At 45.8% G+C, this 23,205-nt stretch overlaps 1 protein-coding gene across 8 annotated transcripts in view; it reads right to left on the minus strand.

The window, feature by feature from the left end:
• Window positions 1-23,205, minus strand: part of LOC119174263 (prestin) — a 269,359-nt gene that overhangs the window by 47,828 nt on the left and 198,326 nt on the right. For 6 of the 8 annotated variants that reach the window (XM_075883088.1, XM_075883092.1, XM_075883090.1 and 3 more), the window contains exon 2: window positions 8,103-8,296. In XM_075883088.1, coding sequence (XP_075739203.1) covers window positions 8,103-8,296 — 194 coding nt within the window. Of the gene's footprint in view, window positions 1-8,102; window positions 8,297-10,276; window positions 10,470-22,837; window positions 23,145-23,205 lie in introns of those variants that run through there. The other 2 variants (XM_075883093.1, XM_075883095.1) reach the window with 2 other exon arrangements.

Below are 23,205 nucleotides of genomic sequence, written 5' to 3' on the forward strand. Positions count from 1 at the left end.
AGAATTCGTTATCTAAAAGGGGCAACGAAAGTTTATTCTTGCAAATCGTGACCGCACTTGCGAATGCAAAAGGCGCGAATCATAATTCGAAAATTATTTTACCCATGAGACTACAAAGAACTGTCGGGCTTACCGTAGTAAAAGTTTTACCGCGCTTACGAGCGTTGTCGGGGACCTTCCCGCGGTACGGCCCCATAGTAGAGTACCAAGTACTCTAAGCTCTTAACTTGTCTTTCAGCCGACCTGGTATTGGTAGGCTGATGTGTCGATGCGCCAGCAGAAATGGCATTCCAACATATAAATATGCAAAATGTACATATTCATGTTTTATTTGTGTCTCTTGTTTACCTTGAAATATCTTTTGTGGTTGTGTTTGTGTGAACCATCGAATGTACATGTTCTTTCAACGCCATCTCATATCCATGTTCATGTAAATGACGTCTGTTTTGTCTTCATCGTTAGAGTATGTCTAAGAAGGAAATGTTCTGTTGAGCGTTATTGACGTTTGTGACAATAATTTTTTTTCTAAACAGAACAGTTGCTGTTCGAGCGAGTTGGTGTATCGGAGAGTTGCTTGTTGGGCAAGTTGACACGCTTAGTTAACTACAAATGAGGGCTTCATTTGTAGTTAACTGAGTTGGTGTTACATGACTTGAGTGTGTCATGGCTCCTTTCTTGTGAATAACTTCCACGTGACGTCATAGACGCACAGCATGTCGGCTTAGATGATGTCATGGCAGCGTGATCAAGCGGCAATTAAACCGCTTCTGTGTGACCAGTCGCTGGAACATTATCGGACCTCTGTGTATGCATACTGAAGGACCAGCATGCAGTGTATACTGATAACACTAACGCTACATCACATTGTTCCGGTTGCACCATGTTGTTGCTCGAACGTGGCTGTTCCGGTGACGTCACTGCAAGCCATCTATATTTGTCGCACTAGTGCATGCTCAAGTTCCAAGACAGGCTTGCGTCCGAATTATTTTGTTGCCGCGTTGCGATTCTTCTTTCTCATGTACACCTGCCCTATTCAAATGAATTAAAACGAAAGTTTTGAACAGTTTCTTTTTTCTTCTTTCATGAATGATGCCCGGATGTAACAGATATACACGGGTGCTCTTTAGCATGAACGTTGGAAAGGAGCCAGCGCCTGTCGTGACGTACCTTTGTTCTTATTTTCATCTTTTTGTTCATCGTTTAACAATCAGAACACCTTATGTCGTTTCAATGCTATCGTTGCTGCTGCGCAGGTGCACATGCGGCTCATACGATGCGTTTTCGCGATATCAATATGTCAACATCCGACACTATGTGACTGTACGAATAAACTGTTAATAACGTGGCATAATTTATATATTACGCGGTAACTACAAGGATAATTAAAGCGGGGCAAGTTGGTTTATGTGTACTGTGAGAGACAGCATTACTTGAAAGGACGCTAAAAGAAAATCTAAGGCTGAGCGCTAGTGACTCTTCATTCCAATACATCATTGATATGTGAGGTTTAACGTCCGAAAACCACCATATGATTATTAGAGACGCCGTAGTGGAGGGCTCCGGAAATTTAGACCACCTACGTGCACCTAAATTTGAGCACACGGGCCTACAGCATTTCCGCCTCTATCAAAACTGCCGGCATTTGGTCCCGCACAGCCGGCATTTGGTCCCGCGACCTGCGGGTCAGCAGCCGAGTACCTTAGCCACTAGACCACCGCGGCGGGCCGTTTATTCCAATACAATCACGATCTTGTCATTCACACTGCGAACAGGGCTTCTATATAAGCAAAATAGAAACGACGAAAAACCCTAGGATAAGTTCTGACATCCGTTCGAATTTTCAATGCTAGGTGCAATTTACTACGGAAGTCTCAAACGCAAACTTGTCTGCCGTGATCGCTCGCAAATTATTCTTCACAGTTAACAAAATGCACTTCTAAATATATACTACGCACGTGTAGCTCAGTTGTGCAAAGGATTAGTTCTAGCAACGGTGCGATGACGAAGCTAGTCGCAGAAGTCTCGGCCTATCAAGCCTATAGCCGCTACACAACGCCATGTGAATAGAGATGCGAAGTGCCAAAAAAAAAACGAAAAAATACGAAAAAGAAAACAATTTTTCGTCATTTTTTTTGGCGCAGTTGGAAAAATTGCGCCAAAATTTTCGTGGGTAAAACGTAGAGAAATAAAGCGTAGGCAACACCCAGCGTTGAACATGAAACCAAAATATCGCACCTGATACCAAAACACCAAAGGATGGCTGACCACTCGCCATCGACATCACATAAAGTGAGCTCCTCCAGCGTCAACTTATAGCTTGAGTCTACGTTGCTTCGTCGTTCGGGTGTGGTTTGGTTGGGGGCGGTTTCCGATGTTTTGGTTCTAGTTATTGTTCAGTTTTGACTTTCCCTCGTGCACTTCTGCGACCTGTGGCGGAAGCCCCCTTATAAAGCCACGTGCAAGCAGATTCTAAAATGGTTTACCTTATTCATGACGAGTGGATATACTTCACGGTCGAGAAGACCGGTGGCGAGAAACCGGGACTCGCTGTCTGTAACCACTGCGACAGCAGCTACGGATGTCCCAATGCGACATCTTAACATGATGAAGAAAGACAGATGAATACTAACTGCGAATAAAAGTTTGAACTTCATCTTTTTATCATCTTGATCAATTTTTCCAAAGTCGAAGCCACGACGAAATAAACCTTTCAGCGTTCTTTTTTTCTGACTGCCATAACAACTCTAGGACGACGCAACCATTCAAAGAGAGCTGAATGAGTTCGCGATGACGCTTCTGGCTGCCTTCGATCTGTTAAATGCCACATTTGTTTGTGAAAACAGAAACTCTTTCATTTCTGTTATTTATTAACGAGAGCTATTGATTAGGACACAAGGCAATAAACTATTACCACATGGCAATAAAATATTGCCATATGCTAAAGAAAACTGTTTTTTTTTTTCATTTCTTTTCAAAATTTTGAAAAACATAAAAAACAGCGTTTTTTTCGATTGGTCAAAATTTCTGCAAATTTAGCATCTATACGTTTAATGGCAGGTGGCTCAGGAATGCCGTTTCTCGTTGTTCTACCACGCGCTGCAGGACCCACGATTTTTCGCGGCCAAATGGACAAACGTGAAAAGAAGTATACGGATCTTTTTCGTCTGTGTACTGCTTTTGCCGTCTAAAGGTGAGCCATCTGGGCATTTCGCAAACATACTCCATCAGAAAAAATGCCCGCGAAGCCAATTCTATCAAACAATGCTCTCGACAGCAGACGGCTCGTCACAAGACGGCGCAGACGGCGATTTCGACAAGCGCTTCTCTGGTCTGTAGCCTATTTTGCGTAAGCATCTTAGCTGTTACGCCGCAGTTATTTTCTTTCTGTAAATTGCTACAAGAATTAATAACGTCATGAAAAATCGTAAATAGGCACCGACACAACCGTTTTCATGCGTATGCGTCAGCCGTAACTTTGTTTAATTGTTAGAGATGTAATACACAATAGTTTACTGGGCCAATATGGCGTCACTGAAATGCGTTCGTAAAATAGGCTATACTTATCTCACGGGAGTACATTACGACAGCCGGACGTCTCGACTTCCATCGACGAACTGTGTTTCTACTTCGTGCGAAGCGCAGCAGCGGAATTTCAGGTCACCTTCACATGCGGAACAATCACGTGACTTGAGTGGAAACGTCATTTATGACGTCACTGGCAGATCGCTCTCGACTCTGGTTGTGGCAGTAGAGAGTGAGAAGCGGGAGGCGGAACAACGCAAGTTTGTTGCCCGCAGTACCATGGGCCAATCAGTGGCCATGATTGCGCTACAGCAGGCCGAACCACTCCATTTCGTCCAGAGTTTACAGTGATGGTATGAAGGCCATATATACAGTGCGTCAAGTCGCACGAATCCACCGCTTGTGACGGCATCCGCAAGTCCTGATATAGGAGTTGTTAGACTTGCTTAGTCCTAGCACTTGCGGCTTCTTTTTTATAGTTGCGCTTTAGCTTTCGTTTCTTACAGAAGAATGGCTGCGTGTGGGTCTTGTGACCTGATTTCAATCAGTCAGTTTAAAGCAATTGAGGTAGTAAAGTGAAACTGCTGAAGTTTTGAAAACTCTCGTTCAGCTACAAAGCGGCTGTAAGCCGCAGATGGCTGAAATATTGAGACTTGAGAATCCATGTACTAACAATCAATCCCATGGTGGCTGCAGTGCCCTGCTTTTGAATTCCCAGAAACACTAGCGCCATATTTACCTCTATTGAACTAATATGAAACTCTGTGGAAACGGGTTGACAGAAACGAGGCTTCGCTTTTATGTCGGCGTAGCAGGCGAGATGCACTGTCGTCAGCAGAAGCGCCCACCGAGTGAGCTTGAAGGATCAATTCACGCACGCTTCGTTTGACTGAAGCCGCTGAAGCGCAATCCTGCTTTTTAAATGCGAATGCATTTCTTAGTCGGGCTATGTCTGGCATCCGGTATTGTCCGCGGCGGTGTCCGCACGCCGACGGGTGTTATCTCTCCGATTGCACTGCCTCTCCCATAGCAACAGCTGCGGGTGCGCGCGCTTATTCTCGCCCCTATCAGCCGGAAAATCTGGTGCGAAAGTATAGGAGAAGGTAGGCACAGTGCTTCGCTACTCCTTTCGCCGTTCGCTCTCTCCACCCTGCGACCCACTCTCCAATTCACTCGTGCCTCACTATCTACCATTCGCTGGCTGGGCGCGTGTCAGGAACATCAGGAAATGTGTGCTCGAGACGTCGCTGTGAAACGCCGAGCTGAGAACACTGGCGCCCCGCTCTCCCGTGCGCTCGCTCCACATTCTCGAACGTTCGCTGGCTGGGCACCTCTCAAGGCGATGACAGAGGTCGGCGAAGGCGAATGTCTGACGGCAACGGTACCTTATCTCGGCGCAAGAAATGCATTCAGATTTTCTCGCGATACCCTTCGGGGAGGTGAGGTCATTTTTTCCCTGGCGGAATCCTTGTTGCATATTTCAGCGTCAGCAACGGTCCGCCTCGGTGAAACAGTGGCTAGGGTGCTCAGCAGCTGACCCGAAGGTCACGGGTTCGATTCAAGCCGCGGTGTTCGCATTTCGACGGAGGCGATACGCTAGGGGACCACGTCAGTGCACGCTAAAGAACAGCAGATGGTAGAAATTTTCGGAGCCCTCCACTACGGCGTCTCTAATAACCACATCGCGGTTTCGTGACGCAAAACCCCCGATATTATTATTAGCATCAACAACGACGTTCATTGCGGCGCGCACGGAAGCAGCGATCGTTTATGCAAAAGGTAACGTTTTTTAAGACGCGCTCCATTGCCCTTTAGGAGCTTTGGAACACGTAACAACACTGTTTCAACGCGGCGAGATAAGTTGAGAAATGAATATTTGACCGTAGCTTTCGAGTTCTTCCGGCAGTAACTTATCTTTTAAATGCGAAGCAGCTCTTTGACTATCCTGTGTAAAGCTGTGCGTCCATGCGTCTGTACGAATAGACACCAGGAGAGAACGGACGCACGGAGGCTCCCCTCACCGCAGGTGTTGGTGCAGTGCGAAGTAGGTCACCCCGCAGTGCGCATTGACGCCACTCTCTCCCTCGCCTGGCACGCGCTCGCCGCAGCGAAGCTGCCGCCTCGCTCGATCACCCGCAACACCTGCCGCTATATCCACTCGCGAATCTTCCAGCGCTCACCACTGCACCAGCGTAAGCACCGTTTAACCTGTGACGCCACCCGTGCCTAAAGCTGCTGTTCCGCATCCCATCAGGGTTGCATTTGGGAAAATGTTAATTTTTTTTTGCAACAAGCAAACAGGACTACACCAGCGAAAACAGTGCGTATCCTTAAAGCTCGGCTTTGATTCTAGCTCAATCTCTTGTTTTCATTGCAATGTAAATGAACAGGAGCAGCCAAATTTAATTAAATTTTTGATCAATAATTGAACACACGAGCATACGCAAACGCATACCCACCCACCAACACACTATTATATAATAAAGGGATAATAATGTGACACAGTCAGCCGGTTTAGATTGATAAATTGTACTATGAGAACTCTAATATTGTTAATTTCACCATCATAGGTTCACTGATAGAAGAAACAATCAAAGACTGAGTATCACTTTTAACTTTCGCGCCAAAACTCCACGCGTGACATCACAAATTTCAATCAGGCCGTTTTTGTACTTTGACTTAATTAACTAAAAAAAATTTCCTGGTGCTCGTGTAGTTCGATCTCTGGCTTCCTCCGAGAACAATGTATTTCAATTTTACCGTTTAGAAATTACGTGGGACCTTTTAGACATCGTCAGAAAACATGACGTCACGGCTTGTCGTGCAGCAGCTGTATGGTAAAGTCACCACCCTCATTTCCCTTTGCCACGTTGTCTCGCTTGCCAAACAAACGCCTTCTCTTAACAAGTTCAGTGAGCTTGGAATAGTGAAATAGTAATTTACTAATGAGAAAAACTGCTTTTAGTGCCTCTTTAACATGACACAACGTACTAAATCATGTAATACTACATTCTTAAACTGAAAATAACTTCTTCCGAATTACAGAAGGTGGCGCGTCGTTACGAAAGCGATAATTTACAACCAACCTTCAGTAGCACCAAGCCAGAAGGAAATCCAACCAGATTTCTTTGTGGTTTAAGGCCACTAACGGTTGGTTCTCAATGATTCTTTTTCCTTTATATTCTAGAATATGTGCCATATGACAATTTTCGTACGCATACAGAATGAAATCGACTGAAACCTGCAGTGTCTCTCATACTACGGCGCTTGCATGCCTTGTAAGTGTCTCGTCCGCTATCGCATGACATAATGCAGTACGAAGTGTGCCACACGCTGTCACCTCCATCTTTTGCAGAGTTTCTAACATTCGGCAGAACTTTTTCTTGCATGGGAGCAGCTACCACGAAATATCCACCTGGGCAGGCAGGGCGACGATGAATAGACTATCCATGTTTGGTCGGCTTCCTGTCTCTTCGGGGGGAGTGTGAGTGGGTGAGGGAAGTGGAGAAAGCAGGGCGCGGTAATACATAAAAGAACGCAAGTTTATGCGTCCGTCTAAATCTGTGCATAAACGCGCCAAAAGGTAGGAACCGCTTTGACATACAGAGCGCCTTAGATTGGAAGCTGGTGCTAGAATCCAACGTGCCGCCACAGCACTGTTGATAAAGAAACGTTGGAATGATAGGCCACAGACAGATTGGCACGAAATTCATCCTCGCAACTGCGAACGATCTCGTGGAGTGCGGCAACTCGATTGTCAATTATATTTATTTTGCTTATTCGGTTCCGCACACTTTGGGCCAATAACTGTGCCTATAGCACTATACAACAAAGTAAAATAAATCACCGAAGAAACCTTGCATGCGGTTTCGTCCTGCAATTCGTCGTGCGCGAACAATGGTCACATAAGAGCTGTAATCTATATTAATAGTTGGCTCTTGCATCACCACGAACGCAATAATAACTTCGAAAAAAAAACAGATACACAATGTTACTGTTCTTGCCAGGGAGTGGCGCACCGGGCACGTGCCTCGACCCTTCCCCTCCCCACCAGACACACCTTCATCTTTATTTTTAATTTTAAATGCGAATGCACGTCTAGTCGGGCTAAGTCGGGCGTCCGGCGGCCTGCAGGCGCTATCTCTTCGCTCTCATTCCCTCTCCTATAGCAACAGCTGCGGGCCCGCGCTTATCCTCTCCCCTAGCAACTGAAGGAGGTTGCTAGGGGAGTTCACTTTCTCTCCTCCCTGCACCCCACTATAGCCCGTCCACTCACTCGTAAGTATATATAAATGGAGTGAAGCGCGCGCCTCACTCTCGACCGTTTGCTGGCTGAGGAATGTGTAAATAAATGGTTACGGTACGAATCCTCGTTTAGTCATTATTTACACCACTAAAATATCTACGCAGTGTACTCTAGACACATGAAATGCATTCGTATTTCCTCACGATTCCCTCCGAGGAGATGCGGACAATTTTTATTTATTTGCCCTGGCATGCAGGGCAAAGCAAGACACTCGACCACACTCGCCTGCCCGTCCCACACATCAAATATATATCGCCGATAGGATGACAGATACCTTGGCGTCTTCCATGATCCACCATGGCACGACGACGGCCGAGCCCGAGAGCGTCGGCTCGTGCGGGTGGTCATCGTCGCGGTCGATGGCACCGTAGCCTTCCTCGGCCATGCTGAAAGCGCTGTTGATGTGCGCCCGCAGACCGGGCTCGGACAGAGAGTGAGACCGCCCACCGCCCCCCTCACGGTCTGGGTCTGCGAGAGAGGAAAAGAAAAAGAGGTAAATACAATGCAACATCACTGCGAAGAACACCAGCCATTTTGGCGCGATGGTGAGTCATTTCGGTGACAAAACGAACAGTTTCTTCTTTTTGTAAATGTTCCAAGGCCCTATAAAAATTGCCACATGGAGAGATAAAGGTCGATATGACCATAATCTGACGCTATGAAAGGGAAGTGGTACGAAGTATGAGACAGCGTGGTTGCAACAACGCGAGGTCTTAAACCGTTTTGGCACCTTCCTCACCTATACTGAGGACAAGAAAAGTTGGGTGTTCGAGCGGAAGCTTCTTTCCGTATTTGTAGATTGATCCAAATAGCTCGAAGGAAAGCAAGAGTGTCAAGGGGCTGAGGCAAAGGAAATGTTTATGTAGAAGTATAGTTTGCATCGCTCATGTGGACTAAGTCGCTTGACCCCGCCAGAAGACGTATGCGGACGTTAGTTACGACGGACATCGTCTGGATGCACCGGAGAATCCAACTCGCACTGTGTTTCAGTGACGTATGCACTTGAGCGCGACCGAGAGCGTTACGCACAGTGTTATAACGTAGCCTGTACGAATAACGGAATGCACTATCGGTGAGTGTGGCGTGCTCGCTTCGCCACACCAATCTATTAAATTTGCAAAAGGCGCCGGGGCTCCTCGTAAGGTTCAATTAACAAATCCGGCTGCTCGCAGACTGCTTCGTGCAACGATTCCCCAAGCGTTGAGTTAACCGGAATTCTTTTTTTGTTTTTTTGCGAACGTTTTCGAAAGGTGTCCAGCTTCAAGCGTTTAATGATATACACATATGTAACCTAATCCTTTTGTATTGAAAGGTACTGAACCAGCAAGAAGATTACGCTGTCAAATTATGCCCCACACAATATAGTGCGCGAATTGGAAGGATGCTTTTGCACTTGTATTTCGTTATATTTATTGAAATCACAGAGCAATGAATCAAAGTATTACTGGAATATTTTGTGCGTGCGGCTGATATGCTGTTTAACACGTCTAAATTGGCATCATAAGGATGCTTACTTGATGTGCACGTAGTCTGACCTACGAAGCCACGGATTAGGTATAAATTTATCTTCAGTGCTCTTTATTATTTTTTCGCAAACTAAACAAATAGGTAACAAGTGGTTGTTCGGTGTATATGAACAACATTAAGATAACTTCTCCTGATGTCAGCGCACGTGGGAGATAATAAAACTGCATGAGCATTAACAAAACCTATGTGCGTAGTCACGACCATGCTTCGGCCCATGGTCAAGAAGGTTAAATCAGCCGATCAAACGGTGGTATGAACTTTAATATTAAGAATATATAGCTGCACCTCAATAGGGTTATAACTAGTTTTCTTCTTTGAAGGAAGGAATTTTATATGCGGAGCCCTTTCCGCCCGTTTTATTATTATATTTCACAAACTGCTGAACATTGCACTCATAATAAATAGAAACTAAGTAAAAGACATGCCCTTGTGCAGATTATTGATTAAATGCAGCCCATTATTGATTAAATGCAGCCCATGCAGCCAGTGAACCAAGCGCCTTTTCTGCCCACCTAGAGGCTTATAGACAATATTTTTTAAAATTGTCATGACTACGTGTGTACATGTTGTGTCACCTTGAGTTCACATATATCAGATAGAGTCCATCTCTAGAAACCTAAACCTAACAGAACAAGCAAAGAATGCAAACAAGCGTTACAACAATTTTTTGGCAGAGTGACTTTTTTGAATAAACATAAAATCAATTAGATTGTATCATACTGCACGTCATTTCTCGCCATATATACTGAGTTTCTTTTTGAAGGAACTAACTAAATAAATTACAGATAACACAGACACGCTAAATGTAGTTCGCCCAGAAGGCCGTCAGCATAAGATACCGCTTACTTGGGAACGGTTCCCCTACTCCAAGTGCCACATGTTAATAAATTCGTTAGAAGTGCAAGATCTTCAGCTTCTTACTCCAGAAGAAGGTCCTGGCTGTCCGCGCCCGGGAAACACCGTGGCACGCGCTCTGCTTTTCACGTCAACAGTTCGACGCACGCACGCACACTATCAGCAGGCGAATCACACGCGAACACACCGCACGATATGACCGACGGATCACCGATAGATGGCTGCAGCACAGAGGAAGAAAAATGTGACGACGCTGAAGCCGGCGCCTGGAACCAACGTTCGGCCGGACCAACGTTTGGCTGCGGCGCTCCACGCCCCCTTTATACCCGTTTAGCAACGCTGTAGCCGGCGTTACGGTGCACTGTGTCGTCACAGCGTGTGTCGTCACAATGCTTCAAGAGTGCGCCAGCGAGGAAGGCGGCACGCGTTTTTTTTTTTTCAACACGCGCGCTCGAAAAAAAAAAATCACCTAGCGGTCAAATGCAGAAAAGCGATAAATAGCGAACCTCTCCATTCACCTCTTCTCCATCGCCCCTCTCCGCCCCGCGCCGCCTCATCAACACGGAAACGCGACGATTGCCAGAATCATCTGCCTCGAGTGTAAGGAGTATGCGGGCTATAACGCTCAAAAAACAAACACAAAACTGGCCTTCTATTACTCTCACTTAACAGAGTGCGGGGCAGGCCTCGGAGCCCGGCCCACTGCGCGTGCTTACGCAGGCACTTTGTTTTGGCAGATTTCTGCGGGTCGGCGAGTTTGGTTAGCAGGGTTGTAGATAGAGGCAACAGAATGAGGAGCCGAGGTTGACGGGGTTTGTGAAGCCGAGTTGCCGACGTGACGTCTTGGCAGCAGCAGCAGCTCATAGCCGGAGGAGAGAGCGCAAGCCGCCAATTAGCTGTCAAGGCCTGCGACACGTGGATCGGTCGTTGGCGAGGGGGGCTCGGCTGGTTATCAGATTCGGTCAATCTGCATGCCCAATTCCACCACAGTTTAAGTGTGACTGCGCGACGCAGGGTTTGCTGGCCGTCGTGACCGCCATCACACACGTTTTTTTTGTTTGTTTCGTATTATGTAGCCTTGAATGGGAAAAGCTCGCCGTCTGGACTTCCAAGGCAGGCGGCCAAATAGAGGACGACCGCTAGTTCAGAAACGTTGTCCCTATAGAAGAGGACAGTGTCGGTAATTTATGTCCGCGCTGGTAATTTCACTGCATACTTAGTCTCAACTTGTGTAAAGATGATGACGGTCTCTACAATCCTGAACACCACGCTTGCTTACAAAACATCGGTGGATAGGTGTGGGTCCAGGTGTTCACACAATCAGCGACTCTTAAGAACCGAATTCATTAGCGTATTTGAGAGGCGAAAGCTTTCGTGGATAAGGGCGGGGAACGCATGGCTTCGTGCTCGTCCTTGAGTGCCTCGGTTCTTTCACATACATGTAGCATTTATGTGAGCTGCCAAGACAACTGCGAACGGCGTTAAAGCACAGACGACTACCAGCAGTGATCATAGCCAACCCGTTTTACGAGTCATCAAGCTCTTTTCAGCGAGGACACGTAAACTAACTGCATGCGCACATTTCGCACACGCCTTCGCGTCGTGCACTCGCATCTAGAGTGGCACTTTGACGAAAATATGTCTCGAAGGCGGTACCGTACAGCCTTCGATGTGGTGCTGTATATGTGAAGCGTACAAGACATATTTGTGTAAAACGAAGTACACATTGTGTACGTGTACATTTAGGAATACACTGCAAAACTTTTACACGAAGCTAAGAACTCTGCCTATTTCATGTGCAGTGACATCGCGTAAAAACAACAACAAAAAGCAGAACTAGCTACAAGAACACGAGCTAAACTTGTGGAATGAATCAAGGAACCTGTTTTTGTTAGACACGACCATGCGAAATAATAATAATAATAATATCTGGGGTTTCGTGTCCTAAAACCAAAATGGGCTGCGCAAATTTGGACCACCTGGTGTCATGTACCACGCATCGACATCGGAGAGTACCTGGGCCTCTACCATCACACCACTGCCACGGCCGGGATCGAATCCACGACCTTCAAGCCAGCAGCCAAGCACAACCAGTGATCCATCATGGCGTACAAGTACACAAATACTGAAGCAAAGAAATACATACGTCATGGTATATGTTGTGTATAATTGAAGTGTAGCAACTATGTGATTAAAGACGATTAGAATGGGATTACGTCATAGAAGAAGTTTACGAAGCCTCCGTAGTTCAGTTGATAGAGCACCACACGCTTAACTATAAAGCTGCTAGGTCGGTCCCCAACAGCGGCGACGGAGAAGCAGCTCACGGGATCCGGACCGGACCAACAGCGGCGAGTTGTTTACTCATTTCCTTTACCTCGCTTAACCTCACCTTAATCAAGAAATACAAATAACACACCACCTGCTTCCCTTGACGTATGCTGTCTTCTTACAGTGTTGTCTAACAGAGGGCATTGGGATTGGGTTCGTGTAAGTTTAAGTGCAACTTACTTGCTATTGCCAATTTTCAGTTTTCGGGAGCTATTTCGAATATTTCCAAGTTTCACCATATCACAGAATCTGACATCTCGTCAGCATTGATTGGTTCAGAAGGTTGGTACGGCCTGTACAATCGGTTCAAGATTTCGCCAATATGAAACCTGACAATGCGACGAAAGTTCACCATGTTCGGTACAGCACGCCTCGCGACAGTGTCATGTTACCATTATTTTTTCTTACTTCAGTGTGAAAGCAAATATAAAATGATTACAGCGAATGCAAGCCACCGAAGCACTCCTTTCTTATAGCTTTGTATACCAGTCACACTAAAGCCTCACTCCCACCTGCGACTGACCGTGGTTCGCACGACCATTCGCGATTGGTGGTCAAAAAGCAACTGAAGGTGACCGATGTTCACACATGCGTGACTTTTACCCGTGGATTAGGGGAATCCCCGCCTACTCGCACTTCTGTTGTCCTGAAAAACAAGCTTACGTCCTCTTCCTGCGAATGTGATTGGTTGACAGTCGAGTAGACTCTTGGGCAGTGGCACACACCCACGCTGGGGGATCGGCCAAGAACGAGGTAGTTTCCAATACAAATCCTTCATTGTTTGAATGTCGTCTAGTGAAAGAAGTATTCCGAATACTACCAATAGATGAGTAACGACATATAGGTATACTCTGAACTGCGAAGTTTAGAAAATAATGATTGAGAATTCAAACACAATTTGGATGATAGGAGTTTGAGTTTGCAGTACGATCTAAATCTCTTTGAACATTTATAAACTCCTCCAAGGCATCGGCAACCTTCCCGTCGCTGTCGCCCAGGAACAAATCCCCGAACTAAAGCAAATTTGGTACATTCATATCTAGTGTAAGGAGTAGGCAAACGGTACCTAAAGTATTATTCTGCAACGTGGAATATATGTTGCAGGAAATAAGATAATGTTCTGTGAACTCATGTGCTCCGCGAAACAAACTGTTAAAAAAAAAGCTGCGAGAGCAGCTCGGTGTACATTATAATTAAGATATGGAGTCTGACAACGTAGTCTAGTGACAACTACTTCAGGTTCTCTTGTAATGACAAGAGACTTTGTGCGATATATTTTACTGCACCAACGGTGTCTGAGGTGCTGAAATTCTAAAGTGGCTATTAATAATGGAGCAGAAGACCCAGCGTGGTGGTCTAGTGGCTAAGGCACTCGACTGCTAACACACTGGTCACGGGGTCCAATCCGAGCCACGGCGGCTGCATTTTCGACGGAAGCGAAAATGATTTAGGTCTGTGTGCTTATATAGATATAGGTGCACGTTATAGAACCTCAGGTGGTCGAAATTTCTGGAGCCCTCTACTGCGACGTCTCTCATAATTATATCGTAATTCTGGGAAGTTACACCCCAATATTTATTATAATTGGAACAGAAAATTCTTCTAAAAACATTTTTTTCTTATTAACGCATATTAAGATTTTAGACGCCGGCAGTACATAAGTAACCAGGCAATTCAAAGAAGTTTTTGCTAGCACATCTACCATTTAATTCAGAAAAAGGCCCTTATGTTCTGGAAGCAAAACCAACCTAATCAAATTTATATGGGAAAGAATTAAGGATTTCAGTGCACTCAGAACACGTGAGTCCTCATTTCCTGAGAGGGAACAACACACCAATAAGGAGTCCATCAAAGTTACTGCGGAACTTGATGATGATGTCAGACTGCGGTGCGCTAGAATGATCGCTATGAGTTCTGCTACAAAGATGGGCACGAACTCTGGAGGGCAAAAGGAAAAGAACCAATCTGGAGTATTAGAGAAAATACCAATTCCCTACTTTTCCTCACTTTGAAAAGCATCAGTTGCAATAACTGTCTTTATTGGCTTGTGTGCCAGGTAGTCACTTAAAATGGAGTTTAAAAATTGGTACGACATAAGCTTGGCATTTTCTTTGGAAAGATATCATCGTACTGTATCTTAACATAGTTGCTCTTGTTACTGACTGAAGTCACGTCACCAATAACTACATGTGTCAAAAAACTATGTATAGACTTTGAAGCGTACGATATCTCAGCCAGTATATTGCCAGGAACAGGACTGGTCGCAAAATATAAATTGTTTCTATACGTCTTGCAGTGGATTCGTACCGACTTAGAAATGTTTGCACTGCTAACAATTTGAACCTAGTAGCAAGTGAAGGTACCCGAGCTTCCATATACGAAACCTTGGTTGCTACGAATTTAGAAAGACCTAAACACAGCTTCAAGGCTTGTGTTTCGGTCATGACAAGAATATGAAAATTATACGCAGGCGCCCAGTCAAATGATATGCACCCAAACTCCAGAATCAGGCGAACGTACATTCGGTATATTGATGGGAGCGTTTTTTCTGCGCACACCTATCCCACAACTACACAGTTTTCTTAATTATCGAGCCCCGCCGCGGTGGTCTAGTGGCCAAGGTACTCGGCTGCTGACCCACAGGTCGCAGGATCGAATCCCGGCTGCGGCGGCTGCATTTTCAATGGAGGCGGAAATGTTGTAGGCCCATCTGATCAGATTTGGGTGCACGCTAAAAAACCCCAGGTGGTTGAAATTTCCGGAGCCCTCCACTGCGACGTCTTTCATAATCAAATGGTGGTTTTGGGACGTTAAAGCCAACATATCATCATAATCCTTCATAATCGAACCACGCGAATACCATTCGCTGCGGTATATTCAATGTGCGATTTTCCAAGACATCGACATGTCATATAATACACCAAGATATTTTCTATTGTCTAATTAAGGAATGTTTTTCAGATGATAATAGAGCATCATGGGTCTTTTGAAGGTAATCCCAGTAAAGATCATTTGCTAACCATTAGGTACAAATGCATATAATCAAGCCGCTTTCTATGGCTGCTAAGCATGCCTGTAATATGGCGTACATCACGTGAATATGATCTGCTGATACGAAAATCGCAATGTCATCAGCATACACACATATCTGTACGTCCATATGTCGTAGAATAAAGCTCATTAGGATAATCAATAAGACTGGGAAAAAGACTGCCTCTTGCGGGACGCCTCTTGTGTGCGCATATGTAGCAGATGAGTTGCCAATATATGGAAACAGTAGAACTGAAAAAGGATGTTTATGTGGGCTGGTTGGTATGTCTTTGTAGTACTCTCTTAGCTTGCAATCACAGCATAGAACTATTCCTAAATCGTTCTGGGGTTACTCAGCATTATTCCAAGGATACCGGAGTGACGGGAATGCTGTTCACGCCACTGCGGATAAATAGGTCACGCGTTAGGTCATCGTTATGTACAGAAGCCATCCACGTTATGATCCTGACCATGAGAATTCTTTGACAACATTGCGAGCTCAAGTAGAGAGAATCAAGAAAAAAATGCCCCCACCTCCCTGAAGGAAACGTGAGAAAATGCGAATGCATTTCTTGCACCGAGTGAGAGTACCGTTGCCGTCAGACATTCGCTTTTACCGACTTCTGCCATCACCTTGAGAGGCGCCCAGCCAGCGACCGCTCGAGAGTGAGACGCGAGCGTACGGGAGAGTGGGGTGCAGAAAGGAGGGAGAAGGAACGGTGAAAGAACTAGCGGCGTAACACTGTACCTACCTTCTCCTAGACTCTCTCGCACCTTATGATCCTGTTGGTAAGGGCGAGGATAAGCCGATACGAGCGCGCGCCCGCAGCTGTTGCTATGGGAGAGGGATGACAGCGAAGAGATAACACCTGTCGGCACGCGGACAACGCCGGATGCCTGACATGGGCCGACTAAGAAATAAATTCACATTTAAAAACTGATACTGCATGAAAACAAGAGAACGCCTACAGTTGCTAGTCAAATAATACAACTACCGGGTACTCAGCTAACCAACCAGCACCAGCACAGGAGCAGTGCACGTCCATGTGGGACAGACTGAAAAAATTGAGCAGCACGCAAGTGCGCCACAAAAGTCGCCTTTGCGACCAAAGAGGCCATTCGCGACCAGTAACAATGCGATGAACTTATTCACGTGACCACGGAACTAGTCGCATACGTGAAGGAGCTCTCGGTAAATGTTGCGTCAAAAGATATCGGCTCCAGAAACTATTTCGCTAAATTTAGGGTAAGAAGCGCAATCACGCTCTGTTCGTTCAATTTTTTTTTCTCGCGGCACGAAATGCGCACCATGTATGCGTGGGAATCATGCGACGCACTTGACATCACTTCTGGTCAGAGACATTCATTAGTGAGCAGCTAAATAAGGAAAGAAAAAAAATCGAGCGACAGAGTGAAACGAAAACAAACAAAAAAATCTACCGGGGGGAAAAAGTGGGTGTAGGGGATCCTCGAAGGCCAAGGCCATCGCACGTGTTCCGGCATACGAATACAAGCCGCGCACGCGCGTCTGGATCGATCGTAGAAAACACGGACCCACATGTACACGAGGCCACGCATAATGCAGCGTTGCGGAATTATGACGGCGATAACAGGAAGGTTTACGTGCGCTTTGTAAGCACATAAGTACCGGCAGAGACGCGTGGCCGCCATTAAGCCCCTATTAGGCGAGATCGGAAGGCTTCCCGACCGATGGAATATGCGGCACGCAACGTATGTAGTGGTGGTAGAACACTTTAATTTGTCCGCAAACCAATTTGCGTTAGCGGAATACTGCGGAACAGGGCCGCAAACCTGAGCGACTGTGTGTTACTGCAGTAACAAAGCGTACAATAAATACTGAACGCTGGCCGTGGTGTAGATTTTCGGCAGTGACGTAGTCATGAAGATGTCTTTTTCAACCTTACGTTTCAGCACCTCAAAAACTTCGCGCGCGCACACACACGCACGCAGGCGCGCAGTGAATGTAATAGTGGTTACTGAGTCTTCACAAGATGTTATCCCCGTGGGTAGGCCGGGTAGCCCGACATTCAACTGACACTAGCGAGTATCACAAAATCGAACATATCCAATCTTTTTATCAGCATATGATGTATAACAGCCACGGTGACAACGCTAAACGATGGATGCTCTGTAAGCTCAACTAAACAGAGGGTTATGTTTCACGTGTCAGGGCCAGGATGATATAGTAAGCACGCCATATGTGGAGCAAATCAGATTGACTCAGTTTCCCAGCCTCCCACTCTGAACCTCTTCAACCTTGTGAGGTAACTTGTCTGTAAAGTGCAAATGTATGCACGCATGCATGCACGTATTCGTACGTACTTTCTGTATGTATGTATGTATGTATGTATGTATGTATGTATGTATGTATGTATATATGTATATATGTATGTATGTATGTATGTATGTATGTATGTATGTATGTATGTATGTATGTATGTATGTATGTATGTATGTATGTATGTATGTATGTATGTATGTATGTATGTTTTGTGTGTTGCTTAGCTGCTGAATATTGACTATACATATACAGATACAATGTGCGCACGAGCCTGGGTATGTACGTACGAACGCTGACAAAATGTGTGAATATGTACAAATCTAATTTATTTACGTTTTAATCCAGTCGACCAGAAAATATTACTCAGCCACGCGGCGTTCCATTGCTGTCCGTGTTTCCTCTCCACAAGGGCGACAGATAAAGGCATGCAGGTTATGAAGAAAAGCTTGTTGCCTGCCCTTCCCGGAAGTAAAAGAGCGCGTTTAATACGATGACACAGAGAATCACTTCCTGAAAAGCTGTAGTGCATTGGCAGCTGATACGAATCTGTACCAGGAAGTTTCAGGAATCGCGCGCGAGTCTGGGTTGATATCATAATCACGTGGCCTTTGTATTCTCAGCTGCTTTCTACGCTCCGGCGGTTCGTTGAAGTGAACTACAATCGAGTGCGACCAAATATTGCATAGTGTTCACACGCAACACTGACCATTTTATTCCGTTGGCGATTTGTGACGTCAAGACGACGTCGTATGATGACGTCATCACGCGAAGGTTTTTTTTTTTTGCAGCACTCACGTTGACGCCACCGACGCGGGCCACTGGGACAATTAGCACGCTTGATGAAGCGTCCAAGGCTTTCGCCTTAATAATTATGGACCATGACGTAGTTAAAGGCTCAGGCAAAATTCTACTATCCGGTGTCCTTTAACCCCCACTTAGATCACACAGTACACGGGCCTCTACCACTTCGCCTCCAACGAAGCGCGACCGCTGCCGTCGGAATCGAACCCACCGTATAGCACCGCCTTATACGGTGAGGGCGATACTGCGAGCGTTGCAGTGCGCGACTTTAACAGCGAATTGGTTTGCACTTCGAAGTACGTCGAAGGTACGTCGTTTTCATGGACAGCAGTGATTGATAAACGAAGAGAACGGGAGGAGTGCATGGGTACGTCAACAAAGCCGGTCGTTCAATATGCAGGATTTCCCCGCAACGTCGTCTGCCACGTAGTCGCATTTACATACCACGATTGACCGAGAACAAAACTTGTGCGACCACACAGGAAATTCTCGTGTTTTGTGTTTAGTTGCACCCTCACTGTGGTTTCTATAACAAGATGAGCATTGCCAATGCTCGAATCTCGCGAGTAACTTACCCGGACTCGCGCTCGATAACTACATCAAATTACCGCGCAGCCACTTCGGTGTTTTGTTTGAACGAACCTCTGCAAGTTGTTCGCTTGTGCATCTGTGCCCGTCCTATATGTGAATAATCCACGTTAACAGAAGCCCCACCTACACGTACGTGTGCCAACGTATCATCGCGTGGCGTGTAGACTCCGCGTCTTGTCACGTTCCTACGGAGGGAGAGGGCGCTCATATAAAGACGAGACCTTGTCATGCGTTGTAAGGCGTACGTGTGGTTAGGGCTTAAGGTCACCACGTGGTAATTAGTGCGAGGAAACGGGCGCGATAAGCTTGCGCAGTCTACAGCACGTTGAAGGTTGGTTATTTTTTGACGTATGACCACTTCCTTTGACTCATCTATACTTTCCCCGGGAAAGTGTTATTACATCGTGGAACATCGCACGTCGCGAGCTGCACGTTCATTCGAGTGTCGTCGACGATATGCGGGAATGCAGCAGAGACGAAGATGAAATACGACGCGAAAGGAATAGACGACGGAAAAGTACGGCCGTAAAAGGGCGAAAAAAAAGAACTAAAAGGAAATGCGACGAGGAAGCTGGGAGAGCCAGAAAACGAATATGCAAAAAAGAAAAAAAAAAGGGCGGCGCAACTACAGAAACAGACACGCGTGCCAAAATCTAGAAGACAGTAAAGCGGAAAAATAATATATATAAGAGAAAGGAGAGGTAACGACCCTAAAATATAGAGATGAATGGAGCCGTTATGTAGCTACGCTGCAAGTACTTGTACACATACATCATCAGCTCGGTGGAAAGCGCGGGAAATGAATGTATAAATGAATGAATGAATGAATGAATGAATGAATGAACGAACGAATGAATGAATGAATGCATGAATGTGGGGTGTTAGCCCTGCTAATATCTCGATTGCTGGCACAGAATTTCGGTGAACATCGTCAGAAGTGAGGACCCACAGTGCCGTGCAAGGCGCAGGTTTAGACATTTCATACTATATATTAATGATCGTTTTCACACAGTACTAAGAGAATGTGACGCGAGTTACAACATGCTATGCGAACGCTTTTGTTAAAAAAATTCTTAGAAAGAACCATACGTTAAGTGTAAGACTCGTGAAAGGAACGGAAGTTTAATAAGTGTACTCTATGTCAGCCTTCGAAAATGACATTACGTTTGTCGTGTAACGGGGGTTTATGCCTCAATACCAGCCTGCTACTAAATAAGACATCCAAACATCACCCGATGTCTTGCGAGTTCACTAGTGACAAGTCTGCCGCACACTATCTGAAATCTTCGTAGTTCTGTTACTTTGTCGCGATGCAATCAATCATTGTTCCCTTGACCCAAATGATACGCGGCAACGAAGAAGCGCGTCTGCAACGCCCGAGGCAAGACGTCTCGCGAGCGGCCTTGACCGCGACCCCTTAGAATCATTGATCGCTGTGGAGAAAAAAAGAAATTCTGTATCACTCAGAACGCAAATGGCTGGCGCAGTCAAGGTGTCACAAGATCTGCCTAGCTCTGGGCAGAACCGGCTGGGGCATGGTTCGCCTCTCGCCTATATACGCACAAATTGGACGCAGAGTTGTTTCCGTTTCCATGGTCTTAAATTCTGAAATAACTTAGACCCGCGCCCGTGCATCAATTGCCGTGAATCTGTAGAAGCACTGCACGATGCCAACGAATCGCCACGCTGGTGACAACCGCTGGTCGCAGATTGATCACGGCTAATTCACGTCGATGATGCAAGAGAAGGCAACGCTTGCAAGAGCCGGCCGTTCGCACCGTAGTGGCAAGAGAGTTCGGTTTGGTTCGCAGCGTCGCACAGCGCGCGGCAAGCAAATTGGCGCGCTCCTCCGCGTTCAATTGACAGGCTGAGACGCACAGTAGCAGGCAGGATCCAACCGGATCGGTCAAGTGCTCTTTGCAGTTTCCAAAACACTTTACGCAAGTAGCGCCGAGCTAAATCTGTAAATACTGTGCGTGGTGGCAACGTTTTCTCATGCAGCCACGGCGCGGCTCTATTACCGATTGAGTAGCACATATATCAAACCACTGTCTCAAACGATTTACAGCCCAAAATTTCTTTCTTTCTTTCTTTCTTTCTTTCTTTCTTTCTTTCTTTCTTTCTTTCTTTCTTTCTTTCTTTCTTTCTTTCTTTCTTTCTTTCTTTCTTTCTTTCTTTCTTTCTTTCTTTCTTTCTTTCTCTCTTTTTTTTTCTTTTCTTTTCTCCGATTATTCCTACTCTATCCCAGAGAAAGGAGCTAACCCGGCTTCAATTTACCTTTATGTACATATTGTTTTAGGAGAATATTTAAGAACACGAGCAGAAAAAATTCTATTCAAAAACATGATCCGATGACACAAAGGCCCCTCTCATGATTTTATGTCCTTGAAGTGTGTGCATGTGGGTATACAGGGTGTCTCAAGAAGTGTGTCCAATATTCTTTAAATATCCCAGAAAGAAGGTATCTGCGTGATACTTATGGCGTCGCCTTTCTTGTGGCAGATGACATCTTGAGATGGTTACCAACATTATTTACGGCAATAATTATAGAGGTTAGTTACCACAATTACTTTTAAACCAGTAATAATAGCCGCTCGAGTCACATGGGCGAATACAAGCCCTTCCTATACGAACAGTCCGTAGCCACTTTGAAATTTTGGAAAAGCGGCCACTGGTAATCATTGCGAAGCAATGCAATCTGACCAATTTAGCTGGCGAAACCGAAACCGACGCACCAAACGGTGCATCTACCATTAACTTCGACCACACCCTCAAAGAAGACACTGTTTCCCTCGCATTAGGAGAGAAGAATAAGCGAGCGCCGATAAGCACCCTCGAAGCGAAGTGTCTAAATTGACGGTCGATATCGGCGAGGGAAACAGTGTCGTCACTGAGGTAGTTGTCGAAGTTAATGGTAGATGCGCTGCTTAGTGCGTCGGTTTCGGTTTCTTCAGCTAAATTAGGTTCATTTCATCACTCCGGAGTGATTACCAGCGGCCGCTTGTGCAAAACTTCAATGTGGCTATGAACTATTCGTATAGGAAGAGCCTGAATTTGTTCAATTGACTCGACTGGCTATCACCACAAGCTAAAAAGTTAAACGTGTTAATTTATATAATTAGTGCTGTAAATAATGTTTGAACGCATCTGAAAATCCCTTTTGCCACAGGAAAGGAGACGCCACAAGTAGCTCGAAGATACCTCCTTTCTGTAAGTTTTGAAGAATATTCGACAGTTTTTTGCAACACCCTGTATATTAATGAATGTTTACCACAATCAGATAAATATGACCAAAATACATCTTTCATAGAGGCTGAGGTCTGGCAGAAACGTCAGAATATAATAATCAGGATAATCGCGTCCGCACTCACTTACACACAAACACACGCACTAAGAGGAAATTTCCTGATTTACATGATCGTGTACAAGAAGATTTTTTAAGAGAGCCGACATACATAACAGGCTGGTCATGCCAACACTGACATGTTGTTAACGTACGCAGCGCTCTCACCGTTAAGTATCTGCACACGCAGCCGGAAAAAAAGGAGATATCGATGCATCGACGGACTCACCTTATAGTACGGCCGTTTACGATCGAAGCGACGGGAGACAAGAGGTGCCTTAAATATGATGTGCCGTTACACCTCTCTCGTGTATACCGTACAGACGTGCGAATGGACACGACAGCGTGACTTCTGTCAACAGCTGAGTTGAAGGCGTGCCTCTCTCTTTTTGCCCCCGTGTCGTCCGCCGCCGCCCCTGTCCGTCCCGCTCGCCGGCTTCAGACGATGAACTCGTCGCGGTGAAATGACGCCCTCGCCATCGACGACTGCACCTTCGCACTGCCGGTGGCGGCGCGTAGTCACGGGTGTTCCAACGGGTGTTTCCGGTTGGCGCTCCACATTATGCGCGCGTCTTGCACCCGCCACACACCGCGATC

The sequence above is a fragment of the Rhipicephalus microplus genome, unplaced genomic scaffold (genome assembly GCF_043290135.1).
Source record: "Rhipicephalus microplus isolate Deutch F79 unplaced genomic scaffold, USDA_Rmic scaffold_15, whole genome shotgun sequence".
Classification (NCBI taxonomy): Eukaryota; Metazoa; Arthropoda; class Arachnida; order Ixodida; family Ixodidae; genus Rhipicephalus; species Rhipicephalus microplus.